This window comes from Thamnophis elegans, chromosome 2 (genome assembly GCF_009769535.1).
Source record: "Thamnophis elegans isolate rThaEle1 chromosome 2, rThaEle1.pri, whole genome shotgun sequence".
Lineage (NCBI taxonomy): Eukaryota > Metazoa > Chordata > Lepidosauria > Squamata > Colubridae > Thamnophis > Thamnophis elegans.
In genome coordinates, this window is record NC_045542.1 from 20,716,952 (window position 1) to 20,739,048 (window position 22,097).

Consider the following 22,097-nt stretch of genomic DNA (forward strand, 5'->3'; position numbering starts at 1 on the left):
GTCTTCAAAGAAAAAACCAGAAAGTCCAGTTGCCTCTTGAAAAAGCACCTTTGGAACAAACGACCCGGATGAATCTCCATAGATATCTCATTAAGCATGGTTCTTCTCCCCAGAAAAACACAGTAGTAGTTTCATCTGGGCTTCTAGGCAGAATCTACATCTAATACTGTGATGTGCAAAAATGATGTAAATAAAAAAGGACAACTACTACTTACTTAAATTTCTGTTGTTAAGCGAAACATTTGTTAAGCAGGTTTTGCCCCATTTTATGACTTTTTGCCACAGTTGTTAAGTGAATCACTGCAGTTGGTAAACTAGTAACACAGTTGTTAAGTGAAACTGGTTTGCTTGTTGATCTTGCTTGTCAGGTTGTAAAAGGTGATCACATGAGCCCAGGACGCTGCAACCGTCATAAATATGAGTCAGTTGCCAATGTTTGAATTTTGATCATGTGACCATAGGGATGCTGCAACGGTCATAAGTATGAAAAACTCATAAGTGACTTTTTTCAGTGACGTAACTTTGAACGGTCACTAAATGAACTGTTGTAAAGTCGAGGACTACCTGTACTGTCAATCCAGTGCCAGATGTTTGTCAAGTAAATGCAAACAGTGTAATAATACCAGCCTCATTTTTTTCCTGCATGGAAACATGGAAAGAGTGAATAAGTACATTCAGTGATATTAGAAACTGCAACACAAAATCTTACTTAAAATGAATGGCTGACCAAAACAATTCCACTGAAAAGCTCCTCAAAATCCTATTTTTTGTTCTAGTTGATCATGTTGATCACTTAAGGATTAAAGTCTTGTGTTGGCATGCAATGGGATATTTGAGGGGTTCTTGGTGCTCTCTGAGCTTGGTTGTTTTCTTGCAGATGTTTCATTACTGAAACTAGGTAACATGATCAACTAGAACTGATTTACATTGATGATGTTAGCTAATTTGGGTAATGAAACATCTGCAAGAAAACAACCAAGCTCAGAGAACACCAAGGACCCTTTACTTCAACTCTTGAGCTACAAATATTTTCTTTTAAGGGGATATTTTTCATGGCTTTCTATTACCCTTGATTTTTCTCTCCAGAATTACATTACAAATTTTATCTAAGCTTATCCAGGACTATTTTTCTTGGGCTCATAGCTGGAAGGGAATTGGGTCCCTAGAGAATCCATCCCATATTTATTTTGTTTAGATGAGGACTACATTATGTGAAGCAGAGAGATCATTTTATTATCTTGCGAACTAGGAAGGTTTTCCCCTCAGGGATGGCTGCTACCTCTTGCAGATTATTGCTGAGAAATGGTGTGGGGAAGTGCAAGACAAAAAAAAAACACTAGGATTAAGCTATGCTGACTTGTAGCCTTGCAGGCTACAATGATAACATTCTATTGTTTTTATTCAAATGAACCTAATCAATCAATGAAAATGCAGTTAATTCTCGATAAGTAATTAATTTGATGAATCAAGAACATTTGGACTCTCCTTAAGCATAGAATATATCAACTGCAAGTGGAAATGTCTTTTCAACAGTTTGGGAATTATCAACACTAATCATAAGAGATTGGATGTCCTGTGGTGAAACAAGGCCTGTGAACAGCTTAATGTGCCAAATCAAAGCTAGATCTTACTTGTGAATCATTCCAGTTGAATTTCTGCTTTTTAAGCCTGCTTTTTCTAAAGCAATAAACCGTAGCTTCAGCAAATCCGGTTATCTTCCTTTCCTCTTGCAATTTTCTCAAATGTTTATTTCCCAGTAGGAAGCTTTCCGAACTCATAATTTTGAAGCCACTTAATACTCTCGCTTCATTATTCATTCTCTGCTTATATGTTCTCCTTTGCTTGGACATAATGTAGAAGCATACAATACTGAACTTCTGATTCATATTCAAAATTTGGAGCTAAAGCCATTCTCCTAAAACACCATCAATATGCGGACGATACACAGCTGTATCTGTCTGCCCCGTGCCAACTCAGTGAAGCAGTTGACATGATGTGCCAGTGCCTGGAGGCTGTTAGGGTCTGGATGGGGGTTAACAAGCTTGTACTCAATCCAGACAAGACCGAGTGGCTGTTGTGTTTCCCTCCCAAAAATTTGGTCAATGTTCCATCACTCAGGCTGGGGGGTGAAAATCTACGCCCCTCGAACAGGGCTCGCAACTTGGGGGTCCTCCTGGATCCACAGCTGACCTTAGAACACCATTTGTCGGCTGTGACCAGGGGGCATTTGCCCAGGTTCTCCTGGTGCACCAGTTGCGTCCCTACCTGGACCGGGAGGCGCTCGCAACAGTCACTCACACCCTCGTGACCTCAAGACTGGACTACTGCAATGCGCTCTACATGGGGCAGCTCTTGAAGAGTATTCGGAGACTTCAACTCGTCCAGAACGCAGCCGCGCGAGCGATTGTGGGTGCACCTCGGTACACCCACGTTACACCTATCCTCCGTGAGCTGCACTGGTTACCGATCAGTCTCCGGATACGCTTCAAGGTGCTAGTCGTAACTTATAAAGCCCTTCATGGTATTGGATCTGGGTACTTGAGAGACCGCCTGCTGCCAATTACCTCCCACAGACCCATTAGATCTCACAGGGTTGGCCTCCTCCGGGTTCCATCTACGAGCCAATGCCATCTGGCTACTACCCAGGGGAGGGCCTTCTCTGTGGCAGCTCCGGCCCTTTGGAATGAGCTCCCCGCAGGGATTCTGACCCTCACCTCTCTCCAGGCCTTCTGAAAAGCGGTCAAAACCTGGCTTTGCCGGCAGGCCTGGGGGTGATGAGTTCCCTCCCCTCTCGACTTGTATGGTTGTGCGACTCTTGCTTATTTTAATTACTTGTATTTCGTTTTTATGTTCCCCTTTTCCCTCTTTTGAATTGTTCGCCGCCCTGAGTCCTCCCGGAGAAGGGCGGCATATAAATAATAAAATTCAATTCAATTCAATTCCTGAAGATTTGGGATGAAGGGGACAGAGACCTCTTTTTATCTGTTTGTGGAGTGCTAAACTTTCCAGATTGGAGTTATACTGCCTTTCTTGCTAATGTTTTTCCTAATATTTCCTAATATCTTGCTAAATGTTTTTCCTAACATTAAAATGTACTCTTCTGTCATTTAAAAACGATTAGATCCAATCCTCTTTTTCTGAGTTGCTCTGTTGAATTACCTGCCTAATTGGAAACTGGGTAATTCTGCTATTATTTCTCTTTCCTCCTCTTCTGTTTCCCCTTGTTTGAGGTCAACAAACGCAGCAGAAGGGTCAGATTTGATGTGTTAACCTTGGAAAGAGCTTTGAAACCTTGGAAAGAGGAAAGAAATCTGAATGTGTCCTCACTATAGGATGGATTGTCTACACTCGAATACCATCTGTATCAAACCTTATTGCCATGGTCGCCTGTATTCAGCCATCTAGTTTTAGGGTGGCCTCAATGTAAAGAGCAAATAGCGCTTCTGCTGTTCAGTTCTTAGAAAATGCTATGTTCAGACCAGAAAAATGTTCAGACCAGAAAAATCTTTCTGGCAGTTTATGAAAGAAAAAGCTTGAAGTGAATAAGTCGTGTTTTGGAACTGCTTTCAGCTTTCTGCATTAATAGTTCACTATTAAACCAGCTCTCTTTGCGCATAGATAACAAAAAGATCATTTTCTGAGTATAATTTCTTTTTCTTCCTTTCCAGTTGCCCTTTGCTTTAATCCCAGTGCTCACGTTCACTAGTCTGCGTCCAGTGATGAATGACTTTGCCAATGGCCTGTAAGTATGAAGAAAGGCACGCATCTGGAATGTATTGCGTATTATACGTAATTAAGCTTAGCTGTTCCTGACTTTTTGTCATTGTCGCCATATAGCAGTAGGGCCTGCTTTATGCATAATGACCACCTATGTTTTTAGCACATTGTGCCCACTCTATGAGGTAGGCAGACTTAATACCAAAGTAATGAATATTAAAACTACTTTTATTACGGCAATAGAATCTGGCAACTCTGAAAGTGCCTCCTTCCACTACCACCACCAGCACTTTATCCTAAATAGAACTAGGGATGGTCAAGTCTGAGATGTTTTCTCAAATTACAGTCCCGCTTTGGACTTAGATTTCTCTTATCTGACCATTGTTTTTGTGGCAGGTGTCCAAATGAAGTCATGGAAGTGGACATGAACTTGTCATTTTATATAGAGAAATCTATTTCACACCAATATTTTACATCAGTTAAGATAGTCAGGCAAGGAGGAGCATTGTGTGAGGTAAAACGACACAGCAGGAACATTGTGAGGTAAATTACAGAGCACCCATAGCACACAAAGGAAAAAGGCGGGGAAAAAGGAAACTCCCCCTTTATGTCCACAGTAACCAATCGCAGTATAGATTGCCTCGTCAGGAGACAGCTCTCTCCAGCCAATCAGCTATAAGTGTGTGTTCTGACTCATTGTACAACTCCCCTTTTCCAGCTATTAAATTTAAATATCTTGATAGTTTTAGCGAGGCTCTTCCTTCTATTCCTTAAGGTTATTCTCACAGCCCATTACACATTGAGAGAGCACTTCCTTTCTGTTTTCTGTCTGCCAATGGCAGAATAGAGTTTATATTATAACCAGCACAAATCTATTCATTTGTGATTATTTTTCAAAAGATATTTTCTAGACTAGCAGAACATACACTAGCACAAAAACTGCAGATGAATGCTTCTTCTTTTTCAGGGTAAATATTACCCTGAATCTGCACTTGGCTATAGATTTTATGACTTTTTGCATATTGACAATTGACATACAGTATTTCTAGATTTGCTATATAAACATCTTAGAAGAACAAAATACGTTTCAGTAAACAGAAGAAAAGTTTGAATCCATGCCTAACTATCTGATGTCTAATATATAGAAAGAAACATTTTAACATTTCTTATGCAGTGTTGCTTATTCTTTTGCCAAAGGTTGCATTAATTTCCTATTGTAACCATTGCTGGTTTTCAATCCATAGACTTCTAAGTTATTCAGAATAAATCAGAAATGGGAAATCTGAAGGTCATATGAAGTCGTCTGTATCCCATTTGCAGCCCACAAAGCACTGGTTTCAGCAGTTTTATTTATTGTTTGTTTATTTTGCAAACATTGGCTAAAAACAGGAGTGCAAGATTCCTGGGAGATGAAATCCCAACTGACATTGCAATTTGTTTAGAATGTATGAGGACTTGTGTCCAAGGATTGGAAGACCAGAAAACGAATATATCAAAATCTAGACAGTTGTGTTTGTCAGGGGAAATGTACTGAATGATTGAAGGTTTATAACTAAAATGTTGAAAACAAATCAAATAAAAAAGTTGTATTTGGGTACATTTTTTAAAGATGGGGAAATGTTTGAAGAAGTTTTAAGACCTGCACGTGCTAGTAGGAAAGTAATGATTTTTAGCCATTGTAGTATGTTGTATGGTTCAAAGAATGTAATTTTATTTTTGTCCACTATGCTGTGTGTAAGTGAGAGATGAGTATGTCAGGACAATTGTAATCCAGTGGGAAATTAAATTGTGAGTGTGTCTTTGTCCACAGATAGTCCTAAATAGTTATTCCTGATCCATTTTTTTCTTTGTAAATTTTTTTGGGTCTTCTAGGGGCTGGAAAATCGCTGGGGGAATTCTCATTGTGATCATCTGCAGCATTAACATGTACTTTGTGGTGATCTATGTGACTACCCTTGGACAAACAGTGTTATACATATGTGCTTCAATTATCAGCGTTCTCTACTTAGCCTTCGTGGCATATCTGGTGAGTTGGTTAGTTATGACTTACATGTACAGCTTTCCTCACAGGCATTTTCCATGTTCTCTTAGCAGTGATCTCTTTAGGGCTTTCAAAACAAAACAAAACAAATAAAGGCAGTGGTCAGACTGGAGGCTATTTTTTAAGTCACATTTCACGGTACAGTTACCATATGCTCCCATTTTCTTCCTGCAGCACTTGCTGTGTTAGATTCCAGCCATCCCGGGTCATAGAAGCAGTAGAACAGTCCTTTGGGTGAGGCCAGGACCCATTTTAAGATGGCATTTGGTTTCTCACAATGGCGAGCCAGATTGGAACCAACTTCCAGTGGAGATAGTGGCGCAATAGCACTTAGACTTATATACCACTTCATAGTGATTTTACATCCCTCTCTAAGCAGTTTACAGAGTCAGCAATATTGCCCCCAACAATCTGGGTCCTCATTTTACCCACCTTGGAAAGAGGAAAGGCTGAGTCAACCTTGAGCCACCAGGATCAAACTGCCAAATTGCTGGCAGTCAGAAGTAACCTGTAGTACTGCATTCTAACCAGTGCACCACCACAGCTAAATCATCAGTAACTGAGTTTAAACATGCTAGGATAAATGCATGTCTGTCATCCGATAGGATAGGATAGGAAACAAAACAAAACACTCAACAGGCAGACTCTTTTCCTATAAGGCATGTGTTGGAGTCCCCTGATTCTATACTTTTTCTAGCTCAAATACATCCTTTAAAAAAAATGAACTCTACCCAGAATTCCAGATACATTTGCATAAGGGCATTACACATGTTGGCAATTTTATTTCCCTAATGAACACAAGTATGAAATAGGTTTTTTTTAACAGCTGTTGTTCGTTGAATGGTCGCCTTGAGCCATCTACTGTGCCTCCAAAGTAGCTACAGGCAGCTTAGTTCCATGAATGGCAGTATGCAATTGAGGCAGGGTTTTTTTTTTAATATAAAATTTATTGGCAGCCCATCTTACCACAGGGAACACCCTGGTAGTTATCTGAATGTGTATCATTTTACACTTATGTAAAGTTAATCACATTTTCCATTTGCTTGTCCATCCGCCTAGTCTACAAAGAATCTTTTGAAGTTGTTGGTCAGAGCCTGTTGGCATTGATAGGTCATCACAGGTGGTCGCGGCCCCACTCACAAAAGCATTGCTGCAAGTGTTGCGAGTTCTTATAGCCTCCCGCAGCCCCGCTGCTCCGGGCCACCAACACAGAAACCATCAACATATAATCTCTAGAGGAAATAAGCTAGAATTGTGCAGAGTATAAGAAGGCAAGGCACGTGTACTTCTAGAAAATAATGGCTGTGTTAGAAACATTGTTCCTGTGAGAAATAATGCAATAGCCTTGTTTGAACTATATCTAAACCCCATTCTGGGCATTCGTCTTGTCAAGTGTTTCAGAAGAAACAGCCAGGATGTGGCTTTGTAGGGACAGGGAGGGGCCATACAATTAAGAGCTAGTTCTCAGTAGCATCAACTGAAATTTTTGGGTTTATCTCACAAGCTGAAATCATGAAGGAAGACTCTTTCCAACCTCTCTTGTTTGCCCTCCCCCTCCATATTTCTCACTCCTGGTTGTATCTATCCATAACAAACAAAATAAGGATCAAAGAAAAAGCTTGGTTGTAATTGTCAGCTTAGAAACTCAAGGAAATCCAGTGGAATCATGAACAAAAGGTGAACATTATTTGTTACAGGCTATTACAGTTGAGGAATGTCACTTAGTTAATATTGTCTGGCCATGTAATCATAGTTTGGGTGCCCAATGACCAGCCTCCAGTTATATCATTGCTGCATCTTGCAATCATGTGCCCTTTCTTGACAGCTTCCCACAAGCAAAGTCAATGGGAAGGTAACAGGAAATCAGATGTGGTGATGTGGGAGTCCTTGCTTAACAATGGCAGCTGGGACTGCTGGGACTGCCATTGTTAAGCGGTGTGGTCATATGACATCATGCTTAATGACCACACTGCTTGGTGCCGGAGTTTCTATCCCAATTACCATTGTTAATCAAGGACTACCAGTATTAGAGGAGAAGTCTTTTGAGAAAAGAAGAACTATCTTGCAAGTTCAAAGCAGAGCCTCCATTTAGCCTACTATTTGTTTTACATGGGCCAGCCATGTGACCTTCCAGAAAGCTCACAGCTTGGAAATGAAGACAGACGGTGTCCAACTAAAGCACATGCTTGGAGAAAAGGAAACAGCTTAGGAGACATCCAAAACTCCAGAACAGGCTTGAGAAATCTGTAGCCTGGCAAATAGAGCTTAATTACAACTCCTAGCATTGTACGCTGACTTGAGTAAGTTTTATCCATCAGCATACGGAACACCAGAGGCCTGCTTTGTTTAATGACTGTAATATTCATGTGCATCAAGCTTGATTAAAAACTGTTCTAATGATTTGTATGAGTTTGTTCGCAATCAGAGAGCTACTTATCTGTATGGTTGACTAGGAAATTGGTAGGAATAAAAAACATCTATTTAAAGATGATGATTTTTAGATTTGCAGCTGCTAGGAAAAGACTTCCTAGGATAGACAGGCAGACCCATAAAATCTTCCCAAGGAACATAGGATGAAATAATTCAATCAGGTTTGTTTCTTGACATGCATATATAAAGTAAGTGCTTTGTTTTTTTCTGACAATATTGTTCTTCTCCTTGACCAGAATCAGAATTATGTGTCATCTCTGGCTCATATTTTAAAGCCTGCCTGCTGACACTTCTCTCTGAAATGACTTTGGGAGGGGAGATGGAGCAGAAACTGAGGGATAGTGGGGTTTCATTGAACAGAGCAGGAGGAGGGATAATGGGGGTGCTCCTCTGATTTGCTTGAAGGGGAAAAAATCTTTGAATCTTTTAATAAATGCACCATTAATTTGGGATTCTTCTCTCTTTTACAGAGTTGGCAGTGCTTAATTGCTCTCGGAGTTCCCTTCCTGGCTTGTGGGCATACGGTAAGAGTCACAAGAACTTTGCTAACTGAAGATCCGCCTTCAGCGGCAGTTAATTAATTACTGTGTCTACTCAGAACAAGTAGCCATCAGGGCCAGTGCGTTTCTATGGTTTACTTTGTAAACATATCCAAATGTATGTGCAATTTTGCACAGTGTTAAAATTGTGATAATGGTGTTTAAAAATTATTCGATGTACAGTATATGAGAAAAGCTTATGTGTATTTTTCCTTGTTAATCACCAACAATCACACTCGGGATAAAAATTGATTCACTTAGTACTGCATTAGTTCTCAATGGAGATCTCTCTGTATGCTGCTAAAAGCTAAGATACTTTATAATTTAACTAAGAAGCTAATATTTCACCCCAGTTGAGATTTATCAAATTAATGTTAATAAACCAAATGGCATAAAATTACATTTCATAAATTGCCCTTTAATAGAATATTGCTAGCATCTGTAGTTGAATACAGATATCTAAGTTGGTTAGTTAAAAGCAAAAGTTCTTTGGAGCTCAGGAATGCATCTTTGTTCACATTCTGTCGTGCTTCAAGCAACAAATAAATTTCTGTAGAAGCAATAAAGCTATGGGTGGGAGAAGAATCTGCCTGCCTTAAAAAAAGGGGGGGGGGAGAGAAAACCTCCTTAAATCTTAATCATTGCCAAGCTTGTTTTCTATATGTCAGGGTGTTTTTCCCCCAGAGGCCAGTATTCAGATCTAGAATAGACAACTGTGGTGCTGGGTAAATCCCTATCTGTGAATGAAGAGGAGCTAGAGTCTGGAGGAAAATACCCCATCCAATTAATTTAAAACCATAGATCACTCCTGCTTTCAGTTGATTATATAAATCAATTGATTATGTAAATGAACTGGCAAAGCTGGGAATGTCTTCCGATACCAAGTGGCCTCTGTGCCAACAACAAGCTCTCTGTTGCCAGCCAGACTCAGCTGTTTTCCAGCTAAGGTGCAGACATTGCAAAAATAACTAATGACTTACCAAAGTACTGTCAAATTACTTATCTATGAGGAGATGAACATTTTCCTTTAGCCAGAAATGTTTCCCGGCATAAAATATTAAATAAGCATCCATTTAAAAAGCATATGGTCAGCTAAGAATGTGACTGTGTGTTATAATTGGCTCGATTTTGCTCCCTCTGTCATTTTCACTAATGATTTACCTATGTTTCTGTTGGTTGCCCCATTCCTCAAACAAATGGAACAGTGAGAGAAGGGGGGGGGGGGAGAGAGAGAGAATATTAAGAACCAATAACATTTACACTCCTGAGCTTTTGGTCAAGATGGAGGGCAAACAGCTTTTAATCCATATATACATTTTCACCCAAGGATCTTATTTAAAGATCTTACTGCCTTACTTACGTAAGCTTGTGCAGTCTTCCTATCAAGCTTCTATTAAGATGTGTTGGGGCTACAGTCCCAGAGTTCCCAGTCTTTGCAACCACTAAGGGTGATAAGAAAGAATTTTGGGATTTGTAGTACTATCCACAGTAGGAGCAACCAAATGAGAAAATAGGACTTTCCTACTACAATTTGAGTAGAACCACCTTCATAAAGTACAATACACTTTAAAAAGGAGGTCCTTCCCGAGTCTGAATGGAGGGGTGGAGTCTTTAAGAGTTGCATTGAGCAATAATTGAGTCTACGCCAGCCTGACGCTATACAGCTTCTAACTTCCCCCATCGCATCTGGAAGGCAAAGGTTGGCGAAGACTCATTTGCAAATAATACTACTGATGTCCAAATACAACTTTATGATGAAATTAATGTTTACTTGTTTACTTTGCTACAGTTGAGATAGAGGTACTAACTTTTTGATATGTATGTTGTTAATTGTGTTTCAAATTCTGAAGAAATTCCTAAATTCAGATGTTAATTGATTTGAACAATATGCTCCTTATACATATTATAATACTAACTACTATTCCTAACTAAGGAAAGACTCATTATGGTATAATAGTCAGAACTGAATGAAGTGTGTAAGCAAAACATCTTTCAGCCAGCTGTCCCATTTAGCATCAACACCAAGAGGACTGTGTTTGTATTTTTTCACTTTTTAAAAGTATTTATGATAAATCTTGGGATGACTAATGTATTTTAGCAAGGTTAATTTTTCTTTGTTACTAAAAATTGAGCTGCTTGGGGTCTGGGTTAAAACTACATTATGCTTACTTCGTATAGATTTAAAAGAGATGATTTATCATTTTCTTTTCCAAGTATTTATAAGTTTGAAAAGATTACTCAGGCTGATCTGTAACTTTTCATCAGAATTATCCCAGTTTCCTGATCAGTCTATGTCAAAGGTTATCTAGTTAAGCAGACTCAATTTCTATTAAAACTCTAAGCTGCTTAACCTTGAATTAAGCAGAGTCCCTGAAATAGTAAATACATAGTCACTGTTGCATTTTGTTGGCTTCAATGGGAACAGACTCCTAAATAGAGAACCTCCTAGCTGACCATAGCATTTCTTATTAATTACATTTTTCAATTGGAAGGATGCAAATGTAGGAGATCTGTCGGCTTGCATGTTGAGTCTGGGAAGAGTTTACCCTGTTCAAATATCTGAGGGGCTATACTTGTAAAATTTTGGGCCACACATTGGCTGCCGGGGGGGGGGCGGGGGGGGGGGGGGCGGCAGGGAATATTTGCCTGGAAGAGATAAAATTGGATACACAAAGTTTTCAATAGAATTAACTGGAATCATCCCACAACTCCAGGTTGAAACTTAGAGGCGATAAAGTAGACCACTTTGCATGCATGGGACCCCCATGAAACAAACCTATCCTTCTACCTCACATATCTAAATTAAAATAGTGACTGCACATTTTCCATCCACTTTACAATTTACTTTCCTAGTTGGGTGGTTGTTCCGGTTTTGTTTTTTTAAAGAAATGCCCTTGCCTGTAAAGCTTATAGAGTTCATAGATCATTCAGATAATTCCTACTCAACAAGGGATCATTACCTCCACTCACTAGAAAGAAACTTATGCAAGACTTAAGATTTGATGGAGAACCACCCACTTCCTGTTGTAGGCAATGTAGATTTGCTGCAGCAGAGTACTATATTTTAAAGAGCAATTTGTCAGATCATCTCATAGCTCCAAGTTGAAGTTTGCTGGCTTGCATATTTAACTCTTTTTCTGTGTATATAAGGAGAAAAGATTCGGCCTGTCCCACCCACATCTAAATCAACAACAAATACTATATGTTAATCCTTTGCAGATTCTAAGGATAGATATATCTTGCATTCTCTGTGTAGACATATCAAGCTTTGTATTGTGCATGGATGACTGTTTTCCGATTTTGTTAGCATTATAGTTTACACTGAGGCTGGTTGGGTATTTCTGCTGTTTAAAACAGATAGCAGGCTCTCAGCTGCTCTACACTATTTCTATGCACTTTAAACTTGTAACTTCTCAGAAGGAAGACAAACTGCTTCTTGGGATGTCAATTTCTGTCTGACACTATTTGAATATAGTATGAGATTTTAAAAAAACAGAGATATGTAGCAATCACGTATTAAAACATTTGAGCTACATAATGGCTTGTATAATGTGAAACAAATGTCTATTTTTATCTGACCTAAACCAATCTGTATACCTAATTTTGATTAAAAAATGGAACATTTTTCAGCTTGGGTCTCTTTCTTTTTAAATCAACATCATAAAGATGATCTAATTCGGGCCACAGCATATCATCTTTCTCAAACACACATGGAAAACATTTCATAAAACGTAGCTACCTTTTCTCCAATTTAGAGAATGGGCAGTTTCCCTCTTGCATTCATTTGAGTGTGGAAGAAGGTTGAACGCATCTTGATGAAGCATCTCCTTGTTAAAAGGAATCTGGAAGCTCTTCGTCTCTCTAGTGCAGGGCTGTCAAACTCCCAGCCCCCATGTGCTGGCCACGCCTGGTTTTAGTGAAAGGGAAAAAAGTCCCGCTATGTCACGTGATGACCCATGACGATGCGAGTTTGACACCCCTGCTCTAGTGTAACACTATCAACATGTGTGTGAAGTTTTATATTATCCTTATAATGAAGAGTAAAGACCTAGAATGGCAGGTACACTGTAATTGAGCTGTGGTGGCGCAGTGGTTAGAATGCAGTATTACAGCCTAATTCTGCCGACTGCCAGCAGTTCTATATTGACTGGTTCAAGGAAGAGTCAGCTTTCCATTCTTCCGAGATCAGTAAAATGAGAACCCAGATTGTTGGAGACAATATGCTGACTCTATAAAACTGCTTAGAGAGGGCTGTCAAACACTCTGAAGCGATTTAAGTGCTATTGCTAAATTGAATGATTTCTTGACTGTATGAGAACCAAGGTTCACCATTATTTTGATAATAGGAACTGGCCAGACACTTCGGCAAAGGGTAAAGTTTGAATGAAAAAAGCAAAGTTTATTGAACCCTCTCAACTAATACCTGTTGCTAAATATAGCTTCCTGTATTTGTATTTGAATAAAACTTTTTAAAAAACTATTTGAGTTTTTATTCCCATCATCATCACATCCTATGGCAGTGAATTTTATGATGTGAAATCATATACTGTATGTTTCTTCTCGGAACCTATTTTTGTGACTGCCCCAAGATCTTCTGTTACTCAAGAACTGCACCAGAAGCTCTGATTTGACCTCTTAATTTTTACAAATAAGGATTCTTTGGAACATGTATACTTCTTGCATTTTAATATCTCCATGTTGTCAAAACATGCTGTTTTATTTTTAGACTTCCAGTGAACAATTTGATCTTTTCATATTATTAAAATGAGATGAACAAAAACTGAAGACCTAAAGCAGTGGGTCTCAACCTTCCAAATGCAGCAACCCTTTAATACAGTTCCTCATGTTGTGGTGACATTTTATGTTTTTTGTATTTTTTCAAAAATATGTGTTTTCCGATGGTCTTAGGCAACCCCTGTGAAAGGGTCATTCGACCCCCAAAGGGGTCCCGACCCACAGGTTGAGAACCGTTGATCTAAAGGGTCATCTTTAAAACTTGCTTTAATACATGCAAATAACAAAGAAACTTTGAGTCCTTACCCTTGTAAAGTCGCAATGTATTCGTAAACAGGGACATTGGCAAATAGCTAAGATGGAAAACAAAGGAACTGCTGAAATTTCAGTTATTTATTTTATTTGTATTTTATTGGTCTTGTATGCCGCCCACTCCCGAAGGACTCCGGGCGGCTTACAATAAACAAAGGAAGGGGATAAATAGACAAACAACAATTTAAAATACACAACATTCATAGTTACAGTGGGGCTGGCTATTTCAACAGCCCCCCAGCCTGCCGGAGCAGCCAGATCTTAGTGGCTTTGCGGAAGGCCGGGAGAGTAGTAAGGGTCCAGATCTCCATGGGGAGCTCGTTCCAGAGGGCTGGAGCTGCAACAGAGAAGGCTCTCCCCCGGGGAGTCGCCAGCCGACATTGGCTGGCAGATGGGATCCGGAGAAGGCCTAGTCTGTGCGATCTGATCGGTCTATGGGAGGTAATTGGCAGGAGGCGGTCTCTCAGGTACCCAGGTCCGATGCCATGTAGGGCTTTATAAGTAACGACTAGCACCTTGAAGCGAGTCCGGAGACTAATGGGTAGCCAGTGCAGCTCGCGGAGGATAGGTGTAATGTGGGTGTACCTGGGTGCACCCACGATCGCTCGCGCGGCTGCATTCTGGACTAACTGAAGTCTTCGAACACTCTTCAAGGGCAGCCCCATGTAGAGCGCGTTACAGTAATCCAGTCTTGAGGTCACAAGGGCGTGAGTGACTGTCTGAAGGGCCTCCCGATCCAGGTAGAGTCGCAATTGGTGCACCAGGCGAACCTGGGCAAAGGTCCCTCTGGTCACAGCCGACAAATGGTGTTCTAAAGTCAGCTGGGGATCCAGGAGGACTCCCAAATTGCGAACCCTCTCTGAGGGGCGTATAATTTCACCCCCCAGCCTGAGAGATGGAATACTTGGCCAATCTTTGGGAGGGAACATCAGTAGCCACTCGGTCTTGTCTGGATTGAGTTGCTGATCACTCTTGGAAAGAAATAGTTTTTTAAAAAAAATATATTCACTTTTTATCTTGATCAAGTCAAAAATAACTGTTACACAAATGGGACAAGCAATGTGGAAGTTTAGATTAAAGCATTTTAGAACTTTTGACCCTATTTATTGGTCTTGCTTTAGATTATGGGTGTCCAACCTTTTGTCTTGCTTGGGTCGCACTGAGTGAAGAGGAATTGTCTTGGGTTGGATAATTTATATACATACATACATACATACATACATACATACATACATACATACATAATATATTCATGTATATAATCATCTGATGTTAAAAATTTATCAACCTGTGGGGTCGCATGACTAACTCTCCAGGGCCATGTGTGGCTTGGACATGTCTGCTTTAGATAATGCAATAAATACAACACACACACACACACACACACACGTTTCGTATGAGTCCATATCTATATTATTGATCTAATTTGCTGAAACAAACATTTTGCAGTGGTAAAATAAAATGTTAACAGATTCTTGGCCAATGAAGCAATGTTATAAGGTTTATATACTTCCCACTAAGAAAATATATTTCTAGTATATTCCAAGTAATTTGTACATGCAGATTAAATTAAAACTAATGCAACCATCCTCTTGCATACATACTACACATTATGAGAATGTTTTTTCTTTCTTCTGTGACAAGCTTTCTTTGCCAGCTTTAAAGGAACTGGGAAGCGTAAGTAATTGTTTTTCTCCCTAAGAAACATTCCAGTCCCTACAAGACGAGAAACATACATAATTTTATATTACACAAATTTTGGTAATATTCGATATACCATATACAAAGAAAAAAGATGGCTTCTTGGAAAAAAGTCAAAGCCTTCAAAATACAATCATGACTTATTTAAAATATTAATTTAGCATAGGTCTAGCAAGTTAAGATGTAAAGCAACATTTATAAAAGCCAGAACAATGTGTGCATTCATCAAGTTGCCAAGTAATCCTAGAGTGTTGTTTTTCCATGCTAGAAAAGGGTATTCATTTTAAGATTAATAATGTCCTGTGAGAGACGTGTTGCAAGTCTCATCACAATTAGAAGCTGTGGCTGTACGTATGATAGTCCTTCAAATATGGAACATTTGTAGCTCTCTGATCATATCATGAAATTTCTTAAACCTCAGCCCTGATCTTTAGAAACACTGCTGAAAAGAACTTTTAAATCTCTTGGATTCCCAAGAACATTGAAACACTTAAACTGAACTATATATCCTTTTAAATGTGTTAAATTCCAAGTGAAAGGAAGAGAGAAGCACTGCCATGTATGAACATTCAATACATGTTGAATTTCTTAATATTTTACTAGGTATATGAGATATGTATGCCTAGTTCATAGTAATCCACACCCATTATTTTTATAGCAGGTAGGAACATGTAACAGATCAGTTTTTTCCAATGCTAGGAATGCAGAAATAACTTGAAATATTAATTTGGTGTATTTCTCTTAAAACACAAATAAGGTGGTGAGAAATTGATATTGCAAATAGTCTTCAACTTGTGAGTCTAAATGAGATTGAGTGTTAGTGAAATTTAACAGGTGAAATTTTATTCTCTGTATCTTAAGCCCCAATTTCATGAATCTAAAAATCTGATGATGCTTGCTTATGCTGATTCAATGATCCCTGTGTGTGTTCCAGAATAGGAATTCTGGAATTTCCTAGAGCAAATTCAGATCATGACTAAGGAAAGTGCATTCCTTTCATTATAATGAAAAGGACAAAAGAATGAAAACACTTAATCCAATAATGAAGTTAAATCCAACAATTCACTCCTAAGTAATAAGAAGGGGGGTGGTAAACAGTAATATTTCTATATGAATTGAAGAACAAATCATTGCCAAGCATAACTAAAAAGGGTTCTCATCAGTCAAGCAGTGCAATAAATAGTATGTTAATCTTCAAAATATTAATTTGTACAAGGTTGATAACAAATTAATGGAAAGTCTACTTAATGTAGATGTGTCTCCCAACCACCAGCCAGTAAGGGCATCTGCAAGGAGGAAATGTGTGTCAAATATTTAAAATGGCAATGACTGCCATATTGACATTTTTTACACGCTTTAATTCATGGCTATCCCTGGCAATTGTTACAGCTAAGCTTACGGTAAAATGAAGCTGTTGCACTTATGCAGAACTGAACACACTCTTCAAGTCCTACATGTATAGTCTCAATCAGCTATATAAACATCTGGAGCACTAGAATTTGCAAGATGAAGATCCCATTCACCCAAGCTAAATGATTCCATACCAGGGTCTTGTTTTCTGAATATCACTGTACAGCATTGTGAGGAGGCATTAAAAGATGAGGAAATTAACTGAATATCATACATACTGGCTAGCAATCATATACTGTTGAAAACACAACACTTACTTAGGTGCACACATTTGCTTCAGGCAAAATATGGGCAAGATTTCTATCAAGTATTGCTGAAATAATGATGTGTTTTTTCAGCAAGGAAACTAATCTCTCCAAGCATCAACTGCAAGGAACAGGCCTAGTGAGAGAGATGGAGAACAATCTGTCCTCAGGGACTTGGTTCTATGATGTTTTTAAAAAACTAGGGTTCCACCAACCTACTGCTTTGGACTTTCATTCCCACCACTATGCTAGCCAGGGATAATTGAAATTGTAAATATAAAATTCCAGATATAAGGAAGGCATCTACTTGGGCAAGTTTGATCAACACCCAGCCTTTCACCTTTGAGGCCTGTGCCCAGAAGATCTTGAAAAGCCTCCTTTAGAACTTCAACAAGTCCCGAAACAAACTCTTGCAGAGATTTAGTGCCAACTGTATTTATTAAAAATTTAGTCAAGGAACAGTAGACTAGGATCAAATAATGGCTGTTATGTTATCAAAGATTCATTCACTGATATAACAAATCCCTTTAGCTCTTAGAATAGGTCAAATAGGTCTGCCCCTTATATAAAACAGGAGTTTATTAACTGGATTTTGAGAACGAAAAACCTCTAGGAAGTATTATTAACTTCAAAGACACTTGAGAATGATTTTAAAAGCCGCCTATTCTACAAAGAAAAAAATAGCTTCTAGGCTAAGTCTTAATGCACTTGCAAATTTAGCAATTTGGACTTTGGCTGGGAGTGGTTTGTTCATTAGAGCCTGGTTCAGCCCTTTTGAATAATGAATCATCGCCAGTGGTGTCTACTTTGGAACACTGTGATTGGATTGTGCATTCCTGCGATTGGCTGTCAAGTAGCTTCTTGCTTCTAATCTGCTCAATGCTGTAGCACACTGGATGCTCATTCTCGCTTAATTTTAAAAGGGAGCCTGACAAATTGAGCATCCGTGAAATAGATCTTAATAGTTAAGTGGTCATTTGGATTATTTAGCAATGGGTTGGGTTTGCTTACTCTGCTAAGCCATAATGTGGCCTGTTTTGCATTGCACAAATGTGTGAATTCAGTCAAACTGCATTCTGGCCTACAACAAATGACGTATTATGTCAAGTTTCTCTTAAAATCCATAGATTTTATTGCTATCCTTCATGCTTAAAAGCTGATTAGAATTAGAAATTATTAGAAAAATCAGAATAGGGCTATACTTCATTATACTAAAGTCCTTTCTCGGCTTGGAATTATGTCAGAATTGCACACAAAAAAACATAGGTTAGACAATAAAATAAATGATCTTCTGGAAGATAAGAAACAACTTTGATTGTCATTTCCTGAGTGGTTCCTTTACTGGCTAGCTACCTCCTGAGGAATTTGGTGATCCCATGATATTTGATTTCTGGATTTTGCTTCTGAAACAGCATTTCTAACTGCCACCAATTTCTTTTTTTGTCTTGCCTAGTATCATCTGGGACTTACTTCTCAGCCAGAACTCTTTCTTCTGAACAATGTTGATACTGTCTCAATCATGAATAGATGAAATCCCATCCACCACCGTCAACCGAGTGTAACTTATTTGAAACACCCTTTCAGTGTTGCACAAAACCAAATTTTGATTGGTTCTGAAATGAGCAGGTACAAGTCAAGAATTGCCAGTGGAGACCGAGCTTCCCCTTGAAAAAAGAAGCAGGAAGGAGAGTCAAATTATGAAGAGTTATCTGTTACACTGGGAAACAGACTTCTTTAAAGGCTGTATATGAGATCAACTATGAAGGCTATTGACAAAGTTGGAGCATATCTTGCATCGTAAGTGAGAAAAATGGTTGTAACTGACACACCTGCAAAATGCGGAATGTAACAAAAAGGTGAAGAGTTATGAATGAAATAAGGGGATTGAACTTGATATTTCTCTCTTTTTTTGCACATCTCAGTTCATTTATGGGGAAAGTGGCTGGGAGAGAATTACACCGGAGAGTCGCAAATAAAGGGAGAGTTTGGTACCATCTTCCCATTTTTCCACTTAGAAATCCTCACCTCTTTATTGATACAAATAGGTACATATTTGTAAATAAAAGTTGCGATAGGAAGCCTCCCACTTCATACAAAGTGTCATTAATCTGTTTTGGAAGGATTCACAATTTTCTCTTACCTTGTGATTTCTAGAACGCTGTTAGACAGTACTGTAGAAATTAAGCAATATCCTGCTTTAAAGCAAAAGGAAAATTGAACAGAACTTTCTGAAACTCTTAATGATCATAATCCACCAGGAAGGGTATCTGCGTGAGCCCTATATAAGACATAAAATAAAGATGAATGAATATAAAGTGGACTAAGAACATACTTCAAGTTCTTTAGGATTAGACCAATGTTTTTCAATCTTGGCGATTTGAGGATGGGTAGACTTCAACTCCCAGAATTCCTCAGCCAGTTGACTGAGGAATTCTGGGAGTTGAAGTCCACCCATTTTCAAGTCCCCAAAGTTCAGAAACAGTGGTTTAGACAAAATAATAATAATAATTGGTAGATTTTCCAGCTACATTTTCCTATCCTATTTCAATATGTTTTATCCTGTTTCCTTCATATGGCATATTCCTGTGCTTTGCATACATGAAAGGTGTGTATTCGTTTAACCCTCTGGTTCCCTGTTTTGTTTAATTGTTATGGGGAATTTTTTATTTCTCTTTTTTCATGCAAGTCTAATTCAGTCTAGAACCATGGACTCTCTATAATAATCCTACATTTTTACTAAAGACAAATAAACCCAATGGCTGTTGCTACCTCTCAAAAGTTGACTAGTGAGAAGAAGAATATAGAGAAAGGTAAATCCCAAAGAAGTCCACTGTAGGTCCCCTTTCTTAATTGCTGGTGGAAAACTCCAGCTCAGTGAGGGTTCCAGAACTCTGGCTGTTCCATTAGCAATGTGGATTAAGGAAGCTTTGGATTCATTAGTATCCCTGCTCTTCAAAGACAATTATCATCAAGAATGAATAGAAGTAACATATCAAATAATAATTCTCCCTCGTCTCAATTTCTTGAAGATTAGTCAAGCTTCTTTTCTGAGCTTGAATTAAACATGAAGCCTTTTGCTCAGAACTTCTATATCCTGAAGACTTTTGCTCTCATCGTTGAGTTTAATCTGCTCTGCTCTTTCTGGTTTCTGCTACCACTGTTCAAGTGATGCCTCAGGCTCTGGATAAAAGTGCTTGATCGTTCAAATACAATGAAAGTTTCAGGCACATTTTTACAGTTGGAGAGACAGAACTGGGAGGAATTTCTTTGCTAGAGATCAGGGATCTCCAAACTTGGCAACTTTTAAGACTTGTGGACTTCAACTCTTAATGTTCCCCAGCCAGCATGGCTGGCTAAAGAATTATGGGAGTTGGAAGTCCACAAGTTTTAAAAGTTGCCAAATTTGGAGACTCCTGATATAGATTATACCTAATCTGATTTACATAGTTCACCTTGGTTTTAAATCAGAAACCAAGAATCGCATTTTGGAAACAATACAGAAAACAATATAGTGCTAAACTGATTACTCAAAATGTTAGCTCAGCATGCACAAGATTGCAACCTTGTACTTTCTAAGCTTTGTTATAAAGCTTGTTCAATGCAGAATTAAGATTGGAGGAATTCCCGTACAGACTACCCACTCAATTCTTGTGGTACAAGAATATCACTTTTCCCTTTGAGAAGTAGCTTTGAAAGGATAGCTTTTAAAAAAATGAAAGCCACATGTGATAAAATATATATCTTTTACTTAAAATCCCACCTTTTGCATGTGATCTTTCACTTCCCTTTTCTTCTTTCTGTGTTTGTCCATGTTATAAAGTAGCTAAGAAGTCCACTTCCATTTTCCTGCAGTCCAGTTCCAGAATAAAAAGACAGTTTTTTAAAGATACTGTAGGGGATGGTGTGCTCCAAATCAAACAAGTTTCATATCTCACATCTGAGATAAAAGATACTGTGGTATTTCTCATTGTAAAATCCACAATTCAGTTATATAAATTGTTTCAAATTCCATTGTCTAATGATCTGATGTTTACATTTATTACAAGTAGGAAAGCTCCTTTCTGCTTTTGACAATAAGCCTCTCATTTCACCTAAGTCATATGTGCATGATGTAAGAGTTGGTGATGGTTGTGTAATGAACCAACATCTTTATGTAAACGAGGCCTACCTCTCTCTCCCATCTCATTTTTTCTAACCATCATTGGCCTAGCTGGAGTTTAATATGACCAGGTTTATTTATTGTTTTCACATTCTGGTGTTAAGATTTAATTTTATTTCCAGACCTTTACGGGAGGGTCCACTTAGATGCAAAAATAAAATAGACACACTAAGTGTTGAATATTGATTTCTGCAATTTCCTCCTCCCACCCCAAAGCCATTCAAGTTTCCAATCCTTACACTCAGAAATAAATTGGAAATATTGGTAGAAAACACTAATGTTCATAAATACTACAGCTGCTTTAGTTGGCCAAGATATTGTCTGGATATTCTCTTTGATTTTGGAAAAATCTAATGTTGACATAGATTTAAAACAAAAGTTATGCCAACAAAACCTCCCAGTTTTTAACCATGATAGTGAAATGTCCTTTGGCAACAGATGTGGGGCAGATGTGTCTTGTTCAGCAATAAATTGAGACTGGCTTCTAAGACTGGCTGCAAAGCTGTTGCCAAAACTTTGCTTTCTGCTTCAGATTGAAGAACGTAATATTCCTAATGCTCAAACTGGTGTTTTACTCGGGTCTCTTACTAGACCTGGATACACAGGTACATTTGAACTCACTGGGTTGATGATGCTATCGGGACTATCAGATAGCAATGAAAATTATTCAAGTGCTCAAACTATTTGTAACTGGCCAATAAAATACTTGGTTTATTGCCTTTGGTATCAATTGCTTTAAAAAGTTTGATGTTACAAAATTCATTTTCCTTTTTGTTAATTTTTTTGGACATTTGGTACTAATTTATTTG

At 38.5% G+C, this 22,097-nt stretch overlaps 1 protein-coding gene across 1 annotated transcript in view; it reads left to right on the top strand.

Annotated features, from left to right (window-relative positions):
* Nucleotides 1-21,823, top strand: part of SLC11A2 (solute carrier family 11 member 2) — a 60,834-nt gene extending 39,011 nt beyond the window's left edge. The window contains exons 14-17 of the mRNA XM_032209311.1: nt 3,669-3,742; nt 5,590-5,743; nt 8,659-8,712; nt 18,583-21,823. Of these exons, the coding sequence (XP_032065202.1) occupies nt 3,669-3,742; nt 5,590-5,743; nt 8,659-8,712; nt 18,583-18,660 (360 nt within the window). The 3' untranslated portion in view covers nt 18,661-21,823. The remainder of the gene's footprint in view (nt 1-3,668; nt 3,743-5,589; nt 5,744-8,658; nt 8,713-18,582) is intronic.
* Nucleotides 21,824-22,097: the final 274 nt, after the last annotated feature.